The sequence below is a fragment of the Cyprinodon tularosa genome, unplaced genomic scaffold, assembly GCF_016077235.1.
Source record: "Cyprinodon tularosa strain WSP-4 unplaced genomic scaffold, ASM1607723v1 ctg205, whole genome shotgun sequence".
Taxonomy (NCBI): Eukaryota; Metazoa; Chordata; class Actinopteri; order Cyprinodontiformes; family Cyprinodontidae; genus Cyprinodon; species Cyprinodon tularosa.
Genome location: NW_024038756.1, coordinates 314,992 through 336,792, shown reverse-complemented (window position 1 = coordinate 336,792; position 21,801 = coordinate 314,992). Strand labels below are relative to the sequence as shown.

The window sequence follows — 21,801 nt, the reverse complement described above, 5'->3', positions numbered from 1 at the left end:
CATTTCGCCTCGTGCATGCTCTGTTTAAAATGTGCTTTTCTCATAGCTCATACAAGCTTACTGGTTCCACATACAGCGGGGACTACATAGTGGACTTTATAGCAAATTTAGTTAACTGACCATTTGGACAAATAATCACTAGTTTTTACTTCTTTGGTCACATAACTCCTCCTCCACGGCGCGGTGGCAGTGACAGCCTATGGCGACAGCAGGCCGCTGTGACAGCATATCTCAAAATGCTTTGAGAGGAGAATTCTCAGTGCAAAACATTCTGGGATATATCTTCCTCTTCTGAGGCCATTCTTTTCTTCTCATACACTTAGTAGACACTTTTTCTCTAAAGACCCTCGGCATACCGCGGCAAGAAAGGTGAGCTTCAATTACTGGCTGAAACTGTAGCTCACCACAGATATGTGGCTGAAATTGCAAATGTGCAGCAAAAGATAGCTACAGGAGCGAGCATGTAGAACGGCCTAATGTAAACATATCACCAGAATGATTGACAATTAGGAGAACCACTTATTTAGATGATGCACCCCGAAATAAAAGATCATCCTCTTTACCTTTAAGTTGCAATATGGCAGTATGTCCATGCGTTAAGTATGTTGCATTTCTTCTGAAATAGATCTATAATTGCGCATAAATTATTTAAATAGTTTTTTTGGTTTCACAGGTGGAGCCAGATAGTGGTTGGATGATGACTAAGAGTGCTGTTGACCACCTTCAAGGGACTGTTCTGTCCTTCTTTGTCAAAGCAACAGACTGCGGGTCTGCTCCAAAGCACTCCTTGGTGTCGGCCTTCATTCAAGTTGTCCCTCCAGATTCTTTCATTCCCTCATTTAGCCAGCCTCAGTATTCCTTCACCATCCCTGAAAACACCCCAGTAGGCACAGTGTTGGGCTCTGTGTACTTGGGCCCTGGTCAGACAGGGCTCTTCACTGCTGTCCCTGGAGAGACAATCGACAGTAACCAGGAGGAATCCTTCCTAGTGGAGAAGGAGACGGGTCTTATTCGCCTGGTAAAGCCATTAGACTACGAGGAATTCAGCAGCTTCAGGTTTAAGGTTGCAACAACAGCAAGAAAAGACTTGATAGAGACCATGTCAACTGTGGACGTGGAAGTTAAGGTCTGTCTGTCTGTCATGGGGTGGAAAATGTCTGCCACGTTCCTGAATTCTTATTTTTTTGCATGTTTGTTTTTAATTTCAAAATTTCTACCACAGGTGTGTCTCAGCCCAAATTAAAATTCCTGAAGTGTTATTGGTAACCTGGATCATTGAACGGATTGTTTAAATGATTATTTATTATTGTGAATTAGGGAAATTGGCTGCTTGGTGGAGGCCTGGACTGTCAGAGTTCCTTCTTGACATCACTGCTTTCAATTAAATCTGTTTTTTGTTGATAATTTTTGAAAATTTTCTTTAAAAGGTCAGATTAATTCTATGAAATATAATACAATAAATTTGATAGGAATTAAATTAGACAATGGGGCAGTTTTGCTTTCTATAATGTGATATTTTTTATAAATTAATTACATTTTTGAGGACTTGATAACAATTGATTTGTCACTCAACAGATTCTAGATGTGAATGACAACAAGCCACAGTTTGAAACTAAGACATATGTAGCAACAGTGATGGAAGGAGTCCCATCAGGGACAAGAGTGATTCAAGTGCGTGCTTTTGATCCAGACTGGGGGTCCAATGGACAGGTATGTGAAAACCTAATGCAGCTGCACTTGTAGTAGTTTAAAAAATACTTACACTTACTATTAAATATATTTTAATATATCTCTTTAAACTGCAGGTGACCTACAGCCTTGGTCTACTCCTCACCTACAATCCAGACCTTATGAAGGAGGCTCTGTCCCTCTCCGGCCCAATCACTGCTTCTTCTGTTTTTGCCATTGATAGCAAAACTGGCTGGATAACCACGTTAGCCCAGATAGATCACGAGACCTGCTCAAGTTATAGTTTCGAAGTTGTAGCCTCCGATCTTGCTGAGTCACAGCCTCTGTCCTCCACTACAGTGGTAACAGTCACCGTGTCAGATGTTAATGACAACCCACCGAGGTTCGAGAGAGAGTTCTACAGAGGTGCTGTGAAGGAGAGTGATCCACTTGGTGAAGTTGTAGCTGTTCTGAGAACAAAAGACACAGATGGCTCGGATCAAAACCGTCTTGTCAGCTTTTACATCACAGGTGATTGAAAATATTAGAAAATATAAACATTGAGAAATTTACATTGCAGGTTCCAAACTTGTTTAAATCTGAGTTTGGATGACTTCTAAGTTCAAAAGTAGATTTAAAGAAATCACTCAACCATGCAAATCATTTGCCCATATTTACATCAGGTACATATTGTACGTCCATTTCATGAGCCGCTATAGTTTTAGTTCAATAATTGTTTCTGGCAATTAGGGCCTTAGGCTGAACAAAGTCAGAGGCCCCTTGCTGCAGAAAAACAAATCTTTGTAACTTTGACACCAGTTAAAAACGAACAGCTGCTGTCACTGATCAGATTAGTTGCTGAAAGTAACCTTATAGTGCTCTGCCTCACATCACTGCTCACTGAGAGAAAATGAGTGTGTGTTACTGGATTCAAAGTATCTTGGAGGGTGTGGATATCAACAGCTCTACACAGACCAATCATGTCCACTTGTTGTTTCAGGATAGGGAGGGGCTGCTGCTCAGAGGGCAGAAATCATGAGAATTACTCAGACATTCATAAAACAAGCAAAAGGCCACTTTTCGCATAACATTGATGAAGAAATTATTATGTAACATTGTTAAAAGTAAATAGAAAAGTAATTTTTTAAATATTATAGACCTTTTAAGTGACCCATGCTTGGCTTTTGCAATAAGAATGAGGATGACTGGTGGGTTATGGTGAGGAAAAGGTGCAGCAGGGGTGTTGAAGTGCATAACCATTACCCCAAACTACAATATCTTCTGCAATGAACTTAAGTCTGATGTGTATTTAGTAGAGTTATGTTTAATGCCTTGACAAGTCAGTACGTTTGTCAATATTTTCATCAAAACGTCATCATCAGAGTATATTTAATTTTAGATTTTCTTCATCATATCTTTGTATCTACTGTGTTTGTCTCTAGAGTGAGTGCACATCAGCGACCTGGTCCAAAAACCCAGCATAATTTAGTGTAATCTGCTTAGTGAATCTAATATAGACAGAAAATGACACAGTAACAGGAGCAAAGTATAATAGCTGACAAATGAAAATGGAGTAGATTTTATTGCGTTGGAAATTCACACATATATAACCAAATGAGTTTATAACCACATGAGTTTTTAATATTATGCTTGGAGTTAACTAATGTGGTTCTTGCACTTTGTCTTACCCTTTGAAAATGTTCTGCTCACTTCTTATGAGAGTTATGAAAAAGATTAGGCTCTGCAGGGAAATTCCAACCTGAATTTTAATTTTTACTTTTTACTATCCCATCACCAGCAGCTAATTTGTCCTATCGTACTGGCATTTCAACAGAATAAACTAAACTGAATTATGTGATCGTAATCTGCTAATGGGATAAAAAGCTCATTTGGTTATAAATGTAAAAACTATTGAAATATTCGAGGATACTCTGCCACCTGGGGGGTGAACAACAAGGCTATCAGCATCATATGAGTGTGTAAATGGTTTCAGTCTGCTGGTCAGCTACTGTAATTTTTTTTAATCTTATGAATGAATATTGGTAGCCATATATGTTTACAATGCACTGCCAATGTTGGTGGGTTTTTAAATCCTTTTGTTGTTCATAGGGGGAAATCAACGAGGAGTGTTTGGCCTCACTCTTGTGCAGGGGGAGTGGAAGGTTTATGTCAGTGGTCTGCTGGATCGTGAGCAGCAGGACTGGTATCTGCTCAACATTACAGCCACTGATGGTCTGTATGTTGCACATACAGCAGTGGAGGTAACTGTGATGGATGCCAACGACAACAGTCCCATCTGCAACCAGGTTAGAGCTGAATAGATATGTAGATGTGCAATAAATTATTTGGAAAGCAAGTTAATGTAACTTTGACCTTTTCGGAAAGGGATTCAAAGATTTTGATACAGTCTGTTTGTTACTACCCAATACAATTATTTTGTTTTACATGACTCAATATTACAGGATTCCCACACAGCGTAAAATGTCATCCATACATTCATCTGTCCATCCATGCATCCGTCCGTCCATCCATCCATCAATCATCCATCCATTCATCAATCCAACTAGGCATCCATCTGTCATCCATCTTTCCGTCCATCCGTCTGTCTGTCCACGTGTGCATCCATCCATCATCCATCCATCCATCCATCCATCCATCCATCCATCCATCCATCCATCCATCCATCCATCCATCCATCATCCATCCATCCATCCATCCATCCATCCATCCATCCATCCATCCATCCATCCATTCTTGTGATCAGTGTTTTTTTTATTTATTTATTTTTTTTTTATATAAATGTTTAGTCTTCAAAAAACTTACAATAAAGTTGTTTTTTATTTATACTTTATATACTGCCAAAAAAGAGTTTTCTGGACTAAAGAATGAGGATGTATAGTTTGTTTTTCCTTGATGACCACTTAAAATAAGTTATTTATAAATAAACAAACATTTAAGAATCCAAGCAAGATTAAGATTTTTTTTTTTTTTACTTAACACACCTACATTTCTAAAAATTCTCATTTTCAATACCTGTGATCCCTCTTTTGGCTAATTTCAATGCAGCCTTTCTCAGAAAGTCATAGTGTTAATCCATGGAAGAATTAGCATAACTTGGTTTAAAAGTCAAAGAGGTCCAATACGGGAAAACGGAACTTGTTCTGGTAAAATAAATATGTGCTTTATTCCTTAGTGCATTAAAGTACTAACTGAACCTGAATTAATTATTTGAAAAAGGCTTTGAATTTATTTTAATGAACACACTGTACCTTTTATCTTGAACCCTGCGTTGGTACTTTTTCAGAAATACCAACGCAAATAACTAAGGAATTTGAAAGTTAAATAGTATATGGGGTTTTAAATCACACAAAAAAGATAATTTCATTTAATTGATGTAACATGATGTTATGCTGTTATAAAAGTGTGTGTTGGTAAGGAAAATTATTGCAAAGCTGGAAGATAACTGGGCTGTAAATGTTTAGGGAGCATCTCCCTGGTTTATTAATTTTCAGCATTTCCAGCTCTTCAGTTTCAGAAAATTAGCAGAAGAATTATTAAAAATCATTAAGGATTTTCTTTGATGTATTTCCAGTCTCCTTTTTCCCATTCGCTAGTCTTTCTGTTCTCTTGTATAGCAAACCTATGTGCATGACTACAAGCGTACCTCTCTGGTTATCAGGGGAATCTGGGTACCTTACTAATGCGTTTTAAATTTAGGGAAACAATTTGAATAATAAAGTTGAGAAAATGTAAGTTTTCCATTTAGGAAAGAATCCCAAACATTTCTTAAATCCTTATATAGGATTGACAAAGCATCAAATATTAAGCTTCCAGAAAAGCTTTTCTAAAGCCTTGACCTCCATTCAACTGTAAATCTGTGGATTATGCTCACAATTCAGGTATGTTCCAGGAAACCAACCAATATTGATTAAGTCTACAAAGTCTGCCAAGAAGTGTGAAAATACCCTTACAGAATTATGCCCCAAATATTTTGAGGTGTATAAAAAACTTGATATATTTGAAGCTTTGTGTAGTTTGATAAATCCACCATATATTCAAAAGCTGTGCACCCAATTTGTGCTTTTGAAAATGTTTGCAGTTGCATGTTGCAAAATCTTTCCACCCTGCAAAAAAGATTTATTATTATTATTGTTTTTATTATCCCTCCATATGGAGGACATATATTCTTGTTAATTATTTAAACCTTTCAGTGCCCAGTATGTGACAGGATACAATGTATTGTAGTAAGAGGAAAAGACAATAATGCCTGATACATTTTAAAGTTAATGGCTTTTCCATTATCGGTTCAGAAATTAATCAGTTTATTTTGTTGAAATAGAATAGCCATGAAACATAAGGGAAAGAAACGGGAAGTATATAACATACTGTAAAGAAAAAAATATATTATGTGTGAGTAGATTTTTTTATAGTAGTTCTCATGCATTGGCAGATATTAGATGGGATGGACTCCCTGGCAGGAAAAGGTGATTAACTTAGTTGACCTTGTTCTAAGACAATGGGGGCATTGCTTGCTTTAACAGTCAAAGCCTTTATAACAAAGACATGTATATTGTTTCCCACCTCGTCATCTGTTCTCATCTGGCTGTTTATTTTGTGCGCTGTCCTAGGCTGTTTATAGCGCCTCTTTTCCTGAGGACATTCAAATTAACAAGGGTATTCTGACGGTCGGTGCAACAGATGCTGACTCAGGTTCCAGTGCTGAGATCCAGTTTTCACTGTTTGGCATTGGAGTGGAGGATTTCTATATGGATGCCAACACGGGTACATTGTGTTTTCTTGTTTTTTTTATTTTACACCTACAACTACATATACTCCCAAAACTAAGTGGCTAGGTATCTAAAAATATTTTCTTTCCTGTTTTCAAGGTGAGTTGCGTACTGCCACCGTGATGGACAGAGAAACAACATCCTCCTACAAGCTCATTGCTCAGGCTACTGATGGGGGAGGGCTGTTCTGTCGATCTGACATTTCTCTCAAAGTGTTGGACGTGAATGACAATGCTCCCTCATTCTCGACAACTCATTACCTGGCGAGCATATATGAGAATGCCTCCCCCAAAGCCTTACTTACTCGCCTGCAAGCCAGTGACCCTGATGAAGGTAAACCAGTTAGAGGCTCAGCCATTGTTCAAGTTGTACAGTTTTGGTCAAAATAAGGCAACTGAGTGATCATGGAGTCAGTTTAAAATGGACATGTTGTATTAATCATTGTATATAGTGTGTCAAGAATGCATTTCCCATTGGATTTTTTTCCACTTAGTCCCATAACTACAAATGTGAGTTTTTAATCAATTTTTAGATATCGACCAACACATAGTGCATTACTCTCAGATTAAGGACACGTAAAATTACATTTGAAGAAGAATTTCTATAGTTAAAAATCTTAATGGTGTGTTTTGTATCATTCAGCTCCCTTTATTCTGATACCCCTAAATAATATTCTGTGTAATCAGCTTCCTTCAGAAATCACTAAGTCAAATTGACTTAGCTGTGTGTGATTTAACCTCATAGAAATTAAGCTGTTCTATCCCAGAGGTATGTGGGAGAACATTATGAAGAGCAAGGAACACAACAAATGGGTAGGGCATGGAGGCGTCGATCATTTCATAGCAGTAAAATAAAACTATATCCTAAGCTGTAAACATCTCATATAACACTGTTTAACCCATCATCGAAGCTGCCATGCACTTCATAAATCTGGTATCTACAGAACAGTGTAAAAAACAACATTATTACCATGAGACCATCAAGTTATTCTGTCCTCAGTTTGCATTGAGGGGATACTGCAAACATGACAGAGGGTTCTCTGATCAGATGAGACCAAGCATTTACTATTTGGCTAATATGCAGAGCACCCTGTACACGCCAGGCATTACACTATGGAGATGTAATTAAGAATCTCCTTTATGATTTTCACATTTCTTCAAAAGACATTCTCAGTTTAATATGACTTATTTAAACTGCTTACAGTAGGAGTAAATGAACATTTTCATAGCAAGATAAGTGCAGCCACAAAGGATTGCTATGGGGAGTGGGTGTTTGTCTAAAGTAAAGTAAATACTTTCCACTTAGATTTTTATTGCTAACAAAGCATTTGTAACACCAACACTTTAACTAGCAGTTTGCACCCATTGTAGGTCTGAACCGTACCATTGTCTATTCCCTGGTGGATTCCTTTGATGGGATATTTTCCATCGATCCACTTACTGGAATAGTGATGCTGGAGAAAATCCTGGACAGAGAGAGTCGAGACTCCTATCGTGTTCGCGTTCAGGCTACCGATCGGGCTGGGCAGCTGGGAGCGCTGTCCTCACAGGTCAGTGTCAATTTACTCTTTTCTCTCTTTAACCGTTTTGGAGATTTAGCTTTTTAATTTATCGCCCTGGCTGTCTAATATAAAAAAAAAAAAATCAGATAATCGCCTTAAAACAGAAGACTTTTGAAACAGTATGATAGAAAATGGTTTAAAAATTATTTCCTTAAAAAACCTGAAGTAGTTCAAATTTAAAATACTTATCAAATAAAAGTTTGATCTACCAAACAATTTTGTGTTGAAGGTAAACTCTTCATAAAAACATGTTTAAATGTAAACCAGTGACTAAAGCCAATTTTGTGCTTTCCATGTCTGAGTGTATAATCTTATCAAAATGATGTGGATCCACACCACCATATCTGCTTCTACTACAGTTTGGATAAGCTGCATCTAGGCTTTTACAACATATACACAATGTTGTGATGTGATGGAGGGAGCAATGCTCATCCTGGAAGTTTGTTAAGCATGAATGAATTAACACATGCATATGCAAACAAGTGAAACCATTTTGTTTACTAGAAAGATTTGTCTTTGAACAGGCTAGATTTTAATTAAGATAAGGTATCAGTACAGTTTTCAGTGGTCGGGAAGGAAATATAGGGAAGGTGACAGTAACTGTGCGGGGCGTTGTCAAAAAAACTGTAACAGTGTTTACACAGTCCCACTGATTAGGTTTGTCTTTCTGATGTCCTCTAGAACCCCAGACCTGAACTGAGGTTAAACTTTTACTTTGTAAGTGACATTATGGATGCATTTTTGGGGGATATTATAATTATTATACAATATATTCTTTATTTTACAAATATGCTGAAAATCAACACATAGGGTTTCTGTTTGACTTTTTTTTAGATCACACAGTATGTATGTCTAATTACTTTTTATTTAAAGTATTAATGATTCAAATGGTTTTATTGGCGCCCAGCTGTTCTTTTTTTGTTTTGTTTTCCAGCTTGTCAATTACTTCAGTGTCTATTTTTTATCGCCCAGGTTGATCTGACTATTCTGGTGCTGGATGTCAACGACAATGCTCCAGTTTTTCAGAGGAGAGACTATGCCGTCACCGTCCCCGAGGATGTTGCTGTGGGGACTGAAGTGCTGCGCGTATTGGCAACGAGCGCTGACATTGGACCTAATGCCGAGATCACTTACAGCATCAGGTCTGGTAACGAGTTGGGAAAGTTCAGCATAGACAGAAAACTGGGTAAGCAGATGTCTCTTCTTGTGCAGAGTTACTCTGAAGACTAAATGATTTTGGCTGTAAAATTTGCTCTTTGAGTGAAAAAGAAAATAATTATTATATATATGTGTGTATATGTGTGTGTATATGTGTGTATATCTATATAGATATATATCTATATCTATATAGATATAGATCTATATAGATATAGATATATATCTATATAGATATATATCAGGGGTTGACGTTAAGGATTTTTACCACTTTGCCTTTGGGCAAGTGGCTTTCACATTTCATTTGCCCAGAAACAATTTTTACTTGCCCAGTATAATGTTTGATAAATATAGTTCATAATATTAATTTTTGTATATATATCAATAAAACATGTTTGTTTTTTAAATGTTTTTTGTAAGTTTACAGGTTCCTGGTGTGTATATGCATGCATCAGATAATGAACTCAAGCCTACATTACCGTGTTAACATTGTCCTTCCTGCACATTCTTTTCAAACTAAACTTTGCTTTAAACTGTTGTGTGCTTGGAAAAATATAAATTGGGATGTTAAAAATCTAAAAAAAACTTGACAGGTTGAAAACTTACACTACTACTACTCACCAATTTAACATGTTTAGCTCTATAACATTTAAATGCACCACTTCAATGTCTAAGAGAAAAAAAAATGAATGAAATTTTTTTAATGTAGAAGACTGCCATATGATTATTTACATATTTACACTGTGCGCATACAATTATTATTATTTTCCTAATCCCTGACTGATTATTTTTAATCTAGCGTGTATTATAGTATAGATTAAATTCATCATCCAGCTGCTGCTCTGCAGAATTCTCTCCCCAAAAGCTGAATCACGCCATCTAGCGGAAAGTCATGCGGCTTTTTCAAATCACACGAGAATGTGTACAAAACAACAAAAGTGGTGCCGGCAACGCTTGTGGGTCTTTTTCAGCGAATGTCGGTGATTTTAAAGTAATTTTGAGTGGTAAATAATTTTGTTTTTGCGATCATTGCACTTGCCCGCACTATATATATATATATATATATATATATATATATATATATATATATATATATATATATATATATATATATATGGCATTTCCCAAGGATCCATATTAGGGTACCTCCTATTTAATAACTGTACATGCTTCCCCTTGCTTAGATTATAATAAACAACATAAGTTACCATTAATATGTAGATGACACACAGCTATGCATTACAGTATGACCTCATGATTATAAACGCACGAGTATGCCAAAAGTTTATTTAGCTGAATTTAAAACATAACCAAACTAATTATTTTTTGACCAAGAGAAAAAGTTTTAAAAGTTGGCACACAGCTTAACTTGATAAAACTAGAAACCACCAATCAGGCTAGATTTAGAATCTGCGACACATCAATCTGAGACACATCAAGACCCCATATCTCAGAAAACAGACTTTAAAATACTTCTGTTAGTCTATTAATAACTCTGGATTGGCATCAAAAGACTTTACAGACTTTCTGTCAGTCTATCAAACCCTAAATTGCTTTGAATCCAGATTAAAAACTAAATTGTTTAGAGTTGCATTTGACTATGCTATTTAAACATATTAGTTTTGTTTGCAGTCTGACTTTCCTTTTATGTTCATAACATTCATTTTTATCAATATGTTGTCTTTATGTATTCATGTTCATTAATTCATTTAGTTACCTTAATGCTACTGCAATGTACGTGTCCTACCATTTTTTTGTCATGTACAGCAATTTGAAATGTCTTGCTACTAAAATGTGCTATACAGAAAACCTGCCTTACCTTTCAGTTTTTTGCTGAGATTAAATACTGCTAAAAAGGTCATTGATATGTTTAATTAACCTCATTATATGTATGTTCAGGTGCAATTTCAGTTGCAGATGACTTGGACTTTGAGGTATGCAAGGATTACTACATCACTGTCGAGGCCTGGGACAATGGGAACCCTCCTCTTAGCACTGCCACAATGATTGTCATCGAACTAATGGATGTCAATGACAATGCTCCTATGTTTGATCAGGACATCTATAATGTTCTGATTAGTGAGGATGCATCTATTGGGCAGACAGTTACAAGGGTAACATAATCCTTCCTTATTTGTTTTTCACATCCATTCATCATTTGAGCTAACTCCTTTTCCATGGACATGTGTTGTGAAGGTGTTTGCAGAAGATCTGGACAGCCAAGTCAATGGACGAATTACCTACTCAATTCTGAAAGGTGATCGAACCAACCACTTCTGGATTGATCCTGTGACAGGATTACTTAAAGTCAATAAGAGACTTGACAGAGAACTAGTAAGGATTCTTTTTTACATGCAGCACTTTTGATCTTCCTTAGTGTCCTTGGTAAAGATGTGCACAAAGCCTTGAAATAAATATTTTTCTTATTGAACCACCATATAAATATGTATGTATTTTTTCTAGTTACACTTCAGAGTGCCTTTGTTCAGTTTCTAATCCATACTGTCCTATTTGTATTTGAATTATAAATGTGCATGGTGGCCACTTCTCTCTAGACTCTTTTCACAATGGAAAGACTTGAATACATGCCATATGGGCCAGGCATCCTGTGAAGACATCTCAAAGTCAAAGTGTCATTACCAACCATTAGATGTCAACGCAACAACTGGTGTATGTCAGGAAAAAAGCCTTTGTGTCTTACAGTCAGAATGTATTAACTAATAAAATGGTTGGATTAGTGTGATGTTTAAAGTGAGATTTAATGTACCAAAAACCATCAATACCAATACATACGGAGTGTACAGTAAATTGTGTACAACTAATTTGAGTTTCATAAAATGTTATTGTCTATTTTATGAAAATTGAATTTCATTAAATAAACACCATTCTAATGAAGTCTTTTATGTTTCTGTTCATCCTCTAGGTATCCAAGTACACTTTATCTGTGCAGGCATTTGACAGTGGCTCCCCTGCTATGTCCTCCACCGTCACTGTTAACATTGACATCTCTGATGTAAACGACAACCCCCCTATCTTCACTCCCCCCAACTCCACAGCTGTAATACAGGTTGGTCTGGGAACAAGTGTCCTCTTTTTAGCCTTCTTTTGCTTTGACACTCAAAATCATCATTGTACTTTCAGCTCAACCAGGCTGCAGGCACCACCCTGCTGACGCTGTCAGTCAGTGACAAAGACTCCCCGAGAAATGGTGCTCCCTTTGTGTTTCGCATAGTGGCAGGAAATGAAGGTAGTTTCTTCCGTTTGGAGCAGACTGGATCTCTCAAGTCCAACCGTGTGTTTGGTCCTGAAGCACCCAGAGAATTCATACTTGAAATACAGGTAAGGGCTAGAAAGCCTGTTGCCGATTGTTATTTACCTTGAGGTTCTTGAGAAAATACCCATGATAACTAAAAAAAGAAAAAAACTGAAATCACCATTTAGACAGATGCAGTGAAAGTTCAGATACAGTTTAAACTAAGGCTGCATTAACACCAATAAAGTCCTTTAGTCCAATTTTTGGTCCCAACAAATAGCAGGCTTTATTTATTTATTTTATTGTCAGCTTCGGTTTGCACCCAGATTGGACAGAAATGACCTGGGCATGAGGGAACCAGAACTGAAATTTTATGAAATTACTATACGATTCCTTACTTAAAACACTTTTTTTTTGCATATACACTATATTGCCAAAAGTATTTGCTCACCTGCCTTGACTCACATATGAGCTTAAGTGACATCCCGTTCCTAATCCATAGGGTTCAATATGACGTCGGTCCACCCTTTGCAGCTAGAACAGCTTCAACTCTTCTGGGAAGGCTGTCCACAAGGTTTAGGAGTGTGTTTATGGGAATTTTTGACCATTCTTCCAGAAGCGCATTTGTGAGGTCGCACACTGATGTTGGACGAGAAGGCCTGGCTCTCAGTCTCCGCTCTAATTCATCCCAAAGGTGTTCTATCGGGTTGAGGTCAGGACTCTGTGCAGGCCAGTCAAGTTCATCCACACCAGACTCTGTCATCCATGTCTTTATGGACCTTGCTTTGTGCACTGGTGCACAGTCATGTTGGAAGAGGAAGGGGCCAGCTCCAAACTGTTCCCACAAAGTTGGGAGCATGGAATTGTCCAAAATGTCTTGGTATGCTGAAGCATTCAGAGTTCCTTTCACTGGAACTAAGGGGCCAAGCCCAGCTCCTGAAAAACAACCCCACACCATAATCCCCCCTCCACCAAACTTTACACTTGGCACAATGCAGTCAGACAAGTACCGTTCTCCTGGCAACCGCCAAACCCAGACCCGTCCATCAGATTGCCAGATGGAGAAGCGCGATTCGTCACTCCAGAGAACGCGTCTCCACTGCTCTAGAGTCCAGTGGCGGCGTGCTTTACACCACCGCATCCGACGCTTTGCATTGCACTTGGTGATGTATGGCTTGGATGCAGCTGCTCGACCATGGAAACCCATTCCATGAAGCTCTCTGCGCACTGTTCTTGAGCTAATCTGAAGGCCACATGAAGTTTGGAGGTCTGTAGTGATTGACTCTGCAGAAAGTTGGCGACCTCTTCGCACTATGCGCTTCAGCATCCGCTGACCCCGCTCCGTCAGTTTACGTGGCCTACCACTTCGTGGCTGAGTTGCTGTCGTTCCCAAACACTTCCATTTTCTTATAATACAGCTGACAGTTGACTGTGGAATATTTAGGAGCGAGGAAATTTCACGACTGGATTTGTTGCACAGGTGGCATCCTATCACAGTTCCACGCTGGAATTCACTGAGCTCCTGAGAGCGACCCATTCTTTCACAAATGTTTGTAAAAACAGTCTGCATGCCTAGGTGCTTGAATTTATACACCTGTGGCCATGGAAGTGATTGGAACACCTGATTCCAATAATTTGGATGGGTGAGCAAATACTTTTGGCAATATAGTGTATATGCTGTAACAGCTGCAAAATCGTTGCATCATTCAATGCAGATTCTAAGTTGTTTTATTTCATTGGAGAATGCCTTACACAAGCTGAAGGAGATCCACAGCATGCTGGCAGCAATGTTGCCAAGCAACAGATGGTGGATCAGGAATAGTTCTGATATCACCTTTACAGCTATGGTGGCTTGCTAACTCCAAAAAAAGCATGCTTTCTGTAGTCTGGTCTGATTTAGGCCAATTTGTATTAAAGCTGTGGTTGGGAATGTTTGAGCTAGGAAACAGCAGTCCCCATCCCACTTCTGTTCAAAGCTACACTGTCCCCCAAAACTCAATGCACATCTCACAGCAGAACTTGGAAAAGCAAAGGGGAGCCGACTGCGCCATTTCTTTCATTACATTTTAGACTTCAACCTAACCACCTCATTCATTTCTAAATACACTATATTATTATTGTGGCTTTCAAGTCACCATGCTAGGTTTTGCAGTACTTACCATACATTTTTTAGCATGTCATTTTTAGCAATATTAACCTCACAAGGTGCCAAAGGGTGTTGTGAATAATTTCAGCAATGGCCAAACCTAATGAGTGCGGAGGAGGAGGGACAGAGGTGAATGCATCTGATTGGTTTTTTCCATCCCAGCCGAATGGCAGGGATTGGGCTTTTTTTCAGTCTTCCAGCTCTCACAGACGTCTGAGTTTTTTTTATTCCTTTTTCTGAATAAATAGGGTATTGACCACTCATAGGATGAAAGGACCATTTCACTCAATATAACAAAAAATGTTTCTAAATAGTACTCTCAGCTATAGTTTTAAGACCTGAAGCAAACAGAGGGTTTATTTGGAAGCAGACAGAGACCACCTTAAAAAGTGGGTCTAGGTTCAATCGTTTGGTCCAAACAATGAGTCACTTGAGCCTATTCTAACCTGCAGAGACAGTCTTGAGCAATGAGGGGAAAACAATCTCCGGTCCTGTTAAAGCGTTCCAAATGTGGCAGGGTAAATACATCCTTAATACGGTTATACGTGTTATACTTTAACTCTTTCACATTAAGTTGGACTGATTTTCTTTTCTTAAAAGAAAAATACTGGCAAATATATGTTTTGAGAACTGTTTATCACTTATTATAATATCAGAATTTGACAAAGATTAAAATCTCCTTGAACAAACTAAAAAAGACCAAATGATGATTTAGATTTGTAAGCATCTGATAGGTTTATTCCCTATATACAAGTTAAAAAGAAACACTCTTCCGCTAAGAGTGACAGGCCACTCAGTAAAGAAGAGGCTACCACTTTAAGAACAACATAAAAAGACAGCTTACCTTGTAAATGCCCCATGAAAAAAATTCTTAACCCATGGAAACTTGGGAAACATGTCCTACTGTATGATGGGCTGTATGATGAGGCACTGTTGCCTTAGAATGGTAAATGGCCTGTACTTATATAGGACTTTTTTAAGTCAGGAGACTTGACCGAAGCGCTTCAGGGTAGATTCATACACTTTGCAAGTACTCATACATACTTCATACTCATTGCAAGCCACATATTAGCCACAGCTGCTATGGGGTTCACATAGGGTGTACATAGTCACCTCTGACCACCATCAGAAAGCAATGTGGGTGAAGTGTCTTGCAGAATACGACACAACGACACTGAAAAAAGGAAAAGGGCTTGAGCTGGTTGCAGGGTGAACTCCTTCATCCGACGTCACTGTTGGATAAATAAGAATAAGATGGTCTGCTGTTGTAGTCCAGACCGATGCCTCTCTGCATGGAGTTTGAATGTTCCGTATGCATGCCTTGGTTTTCTCCAATATGAGGTAGATTAGTCTGATTATATGCATGGTTGTTTTTCCTTTTTTTCCCCTGTGATAAACTGCCAATTCATACTGGGTGACCCGTGTCTCAGTACGCATTTATCCACCACTCGTATTTCAAGTATACAGTAATTCATTGCTTTTTTTATTTATTTTAGTTTTCTTGATACTTCAGTTTAGAGTTGCTATTACAAACAGTGATGTTAAACAGCAAAACCACATGTGTTATTGTCTTTTCATACATGATAGAAAATGTGACTTTAACAGTAGACTGAATTACATTATGGTTTGTGTAATCTAGTTAATTAGTTTAAATTCTCATCCAGCAGTAATGATATCCTTTCCTCACTAGTTTCTATGTATCTGCAGGCACATATTTATTTCCTCACTGATTTGTTGTACCCTTTTGGTTCCATAGGCAAGTGACTCAGGTAAGCCGAGTCTTACCTCTTCTTCCTGGGTTTTTCTGAGAGTCATCGGCAACAGTCAATACAAGCCCATTGTCTCCCCTCTGGAGATATACATCATCATGTCAACGGATACTTTCCCTGGTGGTCCAGTCGGCCGGATTTATGCCACCGACCGTGACCCCAATGATGTCCTTTCATTTACCCATAAGCCTCAGCCAAAGGCCATGTTCAAGATCAACAGACAAGATGGCAGTGTTGTTGCTCTGCCAGGCTTGGAACCCGGGAGGTACATGATTATCACACAAACGCAACACTTCATGCAGGGAAATGTTTGCTCTAGAAAAACTTCTTTACATTAAATTTATTTTGTGTTCTTGTCTTCTTTCAGGTACCAGATGAACGCAACAGTGAGTGATGGACGTTTTGCTGTCATAGCTGACGTGTCAGTACAGGTTGAACAGGTGACAGATGTTTTGCTGCGCAGCGCACTCACATTTCGTTTTAACTCCATCTCATGGGAGGAATTACTTGGACGGTACCTTAACCAGATTAAAGTAACTTTACGGGCTATAGCCGGATGGAAATGGTTGCCAGGGCAGCAGGATCCTCTTCACATACTTGGTGTGCAGCCTGTGACAGGGACATCTGACATCAATCTGGTTCTAGCAGTGGAGAGGCCCGAGACGTTAGGCAGTGGACGGATGGAGGGGTTCTACTCCCGGCAGGAGCTGGCAGCAAAGCTGGAGGAGGCAGCAGCTCGGGGTCAGATTCGAGGCTCCCTGGCTGGAGCAGTTTTGGTAGACAGCACCTGTTCTGGGAAACTGGATTGTGGGGATCGGGTGTGTAAAAGCATACTAGTGATGGAGGGTGGTTTGCCTGTTACTTACAACACGGAGAGGATCAGCTTGGTGATGCCGAGGTTCGGACGCACAGAGACTTGCACTTGTCAAGGTGAGTGTTTTACTTTTTCCAACACTTATTCTTACAAAATGTCCATATTACTAAATTTATAATTTTATTTTTTGTAATAATAATAAAATGGTACCTTCACTGGCCAGATTAATAAGAACATCTTAAAAGTACTCTTTTTTTTATGCATTCACAGTTCTCTTAAAGGTATTGTAGAGAATTTTTGCGAATTTTTGAAGAGATTATCCACTAAAAAAATTTACAACCCTGTACCCGCTCCCAAGAAGGAACGTCTATTAAACCCGTGCTTGAGCATGCACAGGACCATTTCTCCTAGTGCATTCTCTGTTTAAAAGTTGCTGTTTGCATTTCATACAAGCTTACTTGCCAAATGAAGATTTGCAATTATTCCACTATGTCAGACTCCCCACCGGTGATTGAAAATGAGGACGAGCATGTAGGAGGGCCTTACGTAAACATATCACTAGATTGATTGACAATAAGGAGGAATACTTATTTTGATGATCCACCTGGAAAAAAAAATATCCTCCACTCTACCTTTAATTTTTGCATATAATTAGCAAACTACCTTAAACATTTCTCAGAGATTTGGTCTCATGTTGGCATAATATCCTTAAGCAGCTGATTTTTCATCTTCAAAACAGACTGTAAAAATCTGCTAATCACTATATGGAAATGTGCTCTATTGGTACATGGTTAATTTGAAAGCTATTGGATTATGGTGACAATTTTTATTTTCATGACTTTTTTGGAAGATTTTAATGTTGTCACATGATTCGTTATCTTGATGAAAGTAGCCTTTAGAAGTTGGGTATACTATGGTCATAAAGAAATGTACAACAGTAGTAATCCTAAAATAGATGTTAAATTGATACTAAGAGACTCATCACCACCAGTCTGAATTTTAAAATAGATCTAGTGTTTTACAGTAGGCTATGGTAGCATTATTATAACGCAGGTAACATAACTATAATGCACTCTAGTTTAGCTAGTGCAAATGATTGACTCAGTTGTTTTAAACTGTCAATACTGTCACCTAACATGATATCCTGTCTTCTGCTGCTGCCTTCTGGCTGTTTTAAGGTTTGACATATTTTATATTCAGAAACAGTGTTCTGCATTTACCCTTTTTAACTAGTGGATATTTACTTCTTTCTGTCAACTCAAACTGATTGTTTGAGCTGAGACCAGCATAACATTCTTATTCACACAGTCACTTCCCTCTGGAGATTTTTGTTTGTTTCGGATCAACCATTTTCTTTAAATGTGTGTAAAAACCCAATTATGTCAACATTTTCTGTATTTCCTCATTGGCAACAAATACCAAGCAGTTTTGAAACTCACTTAAATCCCTTTCTTTCTCCCATGCCGATAATCAGTTTAAACTTCAGCGCTATCTCTATCACATCTGAACGCCTTCATAGATTTAGTTGACGCCATGTAATTAGCTGAGGCACTATGTGCATTAAAAAGGAACTCAACTGGTTCTTCGAGGTGTAATAATTTGTGCATATATTTTTTTGTGGTCTTGCTAAATTGAATTTACAGTGTTTTGTTTATTTCCTGCTGCTGCAACCGATAAATTTTATATATTGGGATTATTTAAATACATTTGTTTTATTCTTATTTGCCTTTCACAAACTTTTCTGAGACATTTTGTTTTGTAGACTTAAAAGTAGTATTTTTATCGCTATACATTCTAAAGATTGAATAATATGCATCATTGCTTGATAAAATAAAAGTATATCTTCATTGTGTTGTTATTTACTCTAATTCGCCCCCTCTCCAAAACAGGAGGGACGTGTCCATCCCCTGTGGAACTTTGTGAAGGTCAGTCCTGTCCAGCCGACATGCAGTGTGTTCTTTCTGGTCCAACAACGCCATCTGTCTGCCAGTGTCAGCCTGACAGATTGGATGAGTGTGCAGGTAGCATTCAATTATTATTGTTTTTTTAGTCGGCTCTATTCAGAGCGGAGGCACTTGATTGTAAATAATATAAGAAATTAGTTTTCTTTATTTTACCGCTGTTGTTAAAGAAAAATGATCTTCTGTCTTTATGTGATGTAACTGAGTAGGTCCGACATCTCTGAGTTTCTCTGGAAACAGCTACATCAAGTACAGAGTGACAGAAAGGGTGCAGAGTGGAGAGATGAGACTTGGCCTCAGGGTTAGAACACTCCAAAGAAGAGGAGTTATTATGTTCACTCGTGTTAACCCTTGCACCATGTTAAAGGTACGCTTTCACTTTACTCTTTTGTTTCCTTCTTATGGAACAAAAGATAAATACCTCAAAGCTTTTTGTACTAATTCTACAAACAGTAAACTGTTTAAAATTCTGAAATGTCCTGTTCCCAGATTGAAGGGGGTCGACTGTGGTTCCAGTTGGACTGTGACAACACTCTTGGAATTATGGGTATCTCAGACAGACCAATAAATGATGGTCTCTGGCATTCAGTCGCTCTAGAGCTGACCAGAAACTACACCCTTTTGTCGGTGGACAACAGTTACGTGGAACGTCGCAGAGCAGCACAGGCCCCTGTCCGTCTCTGGCCAATAGCCCCTGATTCATTGCTTTTCTTTGGGGCACAAGTGAGACTGCTGAACAGGCCAGTTGAAAGGCCTGTCTTTGGGCCTGAGGAAAACATGGAAGGAGGGCCAGAATTCGGAGAGCGCTCATTTAGGGTCCCAGCAAGGGCTCAGGATGGCTTCCAAGGGTGCCTTGGGTCACTGATGCTTAACGGTAACGAGCTGCCCCTCCAAAATAAGAGGAGCCGTTACGCTGAGATAGCCGGGCTCAGCGAGGTCAAGCTGGGCTGCGTTCTTTATCCAGATCCTTGCATCAGCCAGCCATGCCTCAATGGAGCCATCTGCAGCAGCCTGCCATTTGGAGGTCCGTATGCATACAGATGTGTCAGTCTAATTGTTTTGTATTTACTGTTTATAAAAAAATAAAAAAAAAACATCTATTTATATAGAAACAAATCTCTACAAGTTAGATTTTATGCAGAAGTACATTTATTTAAGTAAGTCACTCAAGTGAAATACATATATTGTTCTTATATACAGGATTAAATAGCTTTAAGCATATGTTTCTGTCACTATTAATGTGGCTTTTTCCAAATTACAATTATTACAATATTCAACATTGTTTTTATATGGACATTGTATGGTAATTGCCTGAACAACAATGTGTAAGACTGTTGTTAAACTGGCTTTTTGGAGTCATAGTTCAGAGGCATCAGGAATGGAGGCAGCCTTGTAGGCTTCTATTAAAGCAACCTGGGCTTTCTTAACACCTCATGGGGCCATGGTCAGATTCCCTTGCTTTGATATAATATGGTACTCCATGCAAAAGCAGCCCTAAAAAGCCTTGGGTCCATTAATGTTAAAACATTCTGAATTGAAATCCTTGTTTTGTTAGTCAGGTATAGCATGTATTTCTCATCAAAATTGACCTAAATAAACCCTTATAATACAGGGGATACTTATCCCTACAGTTTATATCCTTGTAAAAGGAATTTAACTTTTTTTTTAACAAATCCCTAATAATATAAACATAAAAAGAATTTAATCATTATTTGTAGAATGACTCTGTATCAATGTCTTTTTGTTGTTGTCGAATCTTTATGAACAGGCTTCATGTGCAGTTGCAGCAGTGGATTCACTGGGGGGCGCTGTGAAGTTGAACTAACGTCCTGTATGCCAAACCCTTGCCAGAATGGTGGAAAATGCAAGGCTGCTGGCAATGCATTCCTCTGCGGCTGTCCGAGAGGCCTCACAGGATTAGTGTAAGATAAAAGAAGCATTATAAACACTTTAATAACACAACAGGCTTAACAGTAGACTGTAGAAGGTGTTGATTATTAGTGTGCCCCACTTAGAGACTGTTCAAACACGTACACTCTGAGTGGTAGATGCATCTTTTAAGAATAAAATGCCATGTGTTAGAGTCCAGCCCCACAAAACATGCACAGATTCCTCCTATGTGTTTGTATCTTAATGATGTGAGAGACAAATCAGAGGTTCTAATTTAATTCTGGATCTTTCTTGCTTGGAAAGCCGTAATCTGTCTGTAGCCTCCTTCCTAATTACTGCTCTGTAATTGCCTTTGAAATAACCTCTGCACTCTTATGGTTGTTAAAGGGACTCACCACTAGAGGGCAGTTTTCCATCAAATGAAGAGTTAATGGCATATCAATAGAAGTTTGTCTGCTAAAGCTGAAATTAATAAAACACTTTTCAAGATTGCAACTAAAAGTATACATGCACTTTCAAACTTTGGACATTTAATTATTTATTAGGGGGATTTATTTTACTAACAACTTTTGTGAATAAAAAAATATATGTACTTTGAATTTACTCAAACAACCATCCCATATGTGGCCAAAATTAGGCTAAGAAGCTTCTCTTATATTTGGGAAAATGTCAACTAGTAAGTTGTGTATCATAAAAAAAAACTTTTTATAGCCGTCATAACAGTTCCTGTTGTTGATGTTCTTTGAAAATGTTTTTCCATGGTCTGAACTCTGGCTCTTTGATATTTAACTAGCTCT

At 38.2% G+C, this 21,801-nt stretch overlaps 1 protein-coding gene across 1 annotated transcript in view; it reads left to right on the top strand.

The window, feature by feature from the left end:
• The window catches only part of LOC119783463 (protocadherin Fat 3), a 117,857-nt gene that overhangs the window by 64,414 nt on the left and 31,642 nt on the right, over nucleotides 1-21,801 (top strand). Inside the window, exons 30-47 of the mRNA XM_038285006.1 lie at nucleotides 674-1,126; nucleotides 1,576-1,710; nucleotides 1,806-2,199; nucleotides 3,778-3,974; nucleotides 6,297-6,450; nucleotides 6,555-6,788; nucleotides 7,826-8,004; nucleotides 8,989-9,202; nucleotides 11,071-11,285; nucleotides 11,368-11,505; nucleotides 12,095-12,238; nucleotides 12,313-12,510; nucleotides 16,327-16,604; nucleotides 16,707-17,269; nucleotides 19,043-19,174; nucleotides 19,324-19,481; nucleotides 19,604-20,138; nucleotides 20,883-21,036. Of these exons, the coding sequence (XP_038140934.1) occupies nucleotides 674-1,126; nucleotides 1,576-1,710; nucleotides 1,806-2,199; nucleotides 3,778-3,974; nucleotides 6,297-6,450; nucleotides 6,555-6,788; nucleotides 7,826-8,004; nucleotides 8,989-9,202; nucleotides 11,071-11,285; nucleotides 11,368-11,505; nucleotides 12,095-12,238; nucleotides 12,313-12,510; nucleotides 16,327-16,604; nucleotides 16,707-17,269; nucleotides 19,043-19,174; nucleotides 19,324-19,481; nucleotides 19,604-20,138; nucleotides 20,883-21,036 (4,475 nt within the window). The remainder of the gene's footprint in view (nucleotides 1-673; nucleotides 1,127-1,575; nucleotides 1,711-1,805; nucleotides 2,200-3,777; nucleotides 3,975-6,296; nucleotides 6,451-6,554; nucleotides 6,789-7,825; nucleotides 8,005-8,988; nucleotides 9,203-11,070; nucleotides 11,286-11,367; nucleotides 11,506-12,094; nucleotides 12,239-12,312; nucleotides 12,511-16,326; nucleotides 16,605-16,706; nucleotides 17,270-19,042; nucleotides 19,175-19,323; nucleotides 19,482-19,603; nucleotides 20,139-20,882; nucleotides 21,037-21,801) is intronic.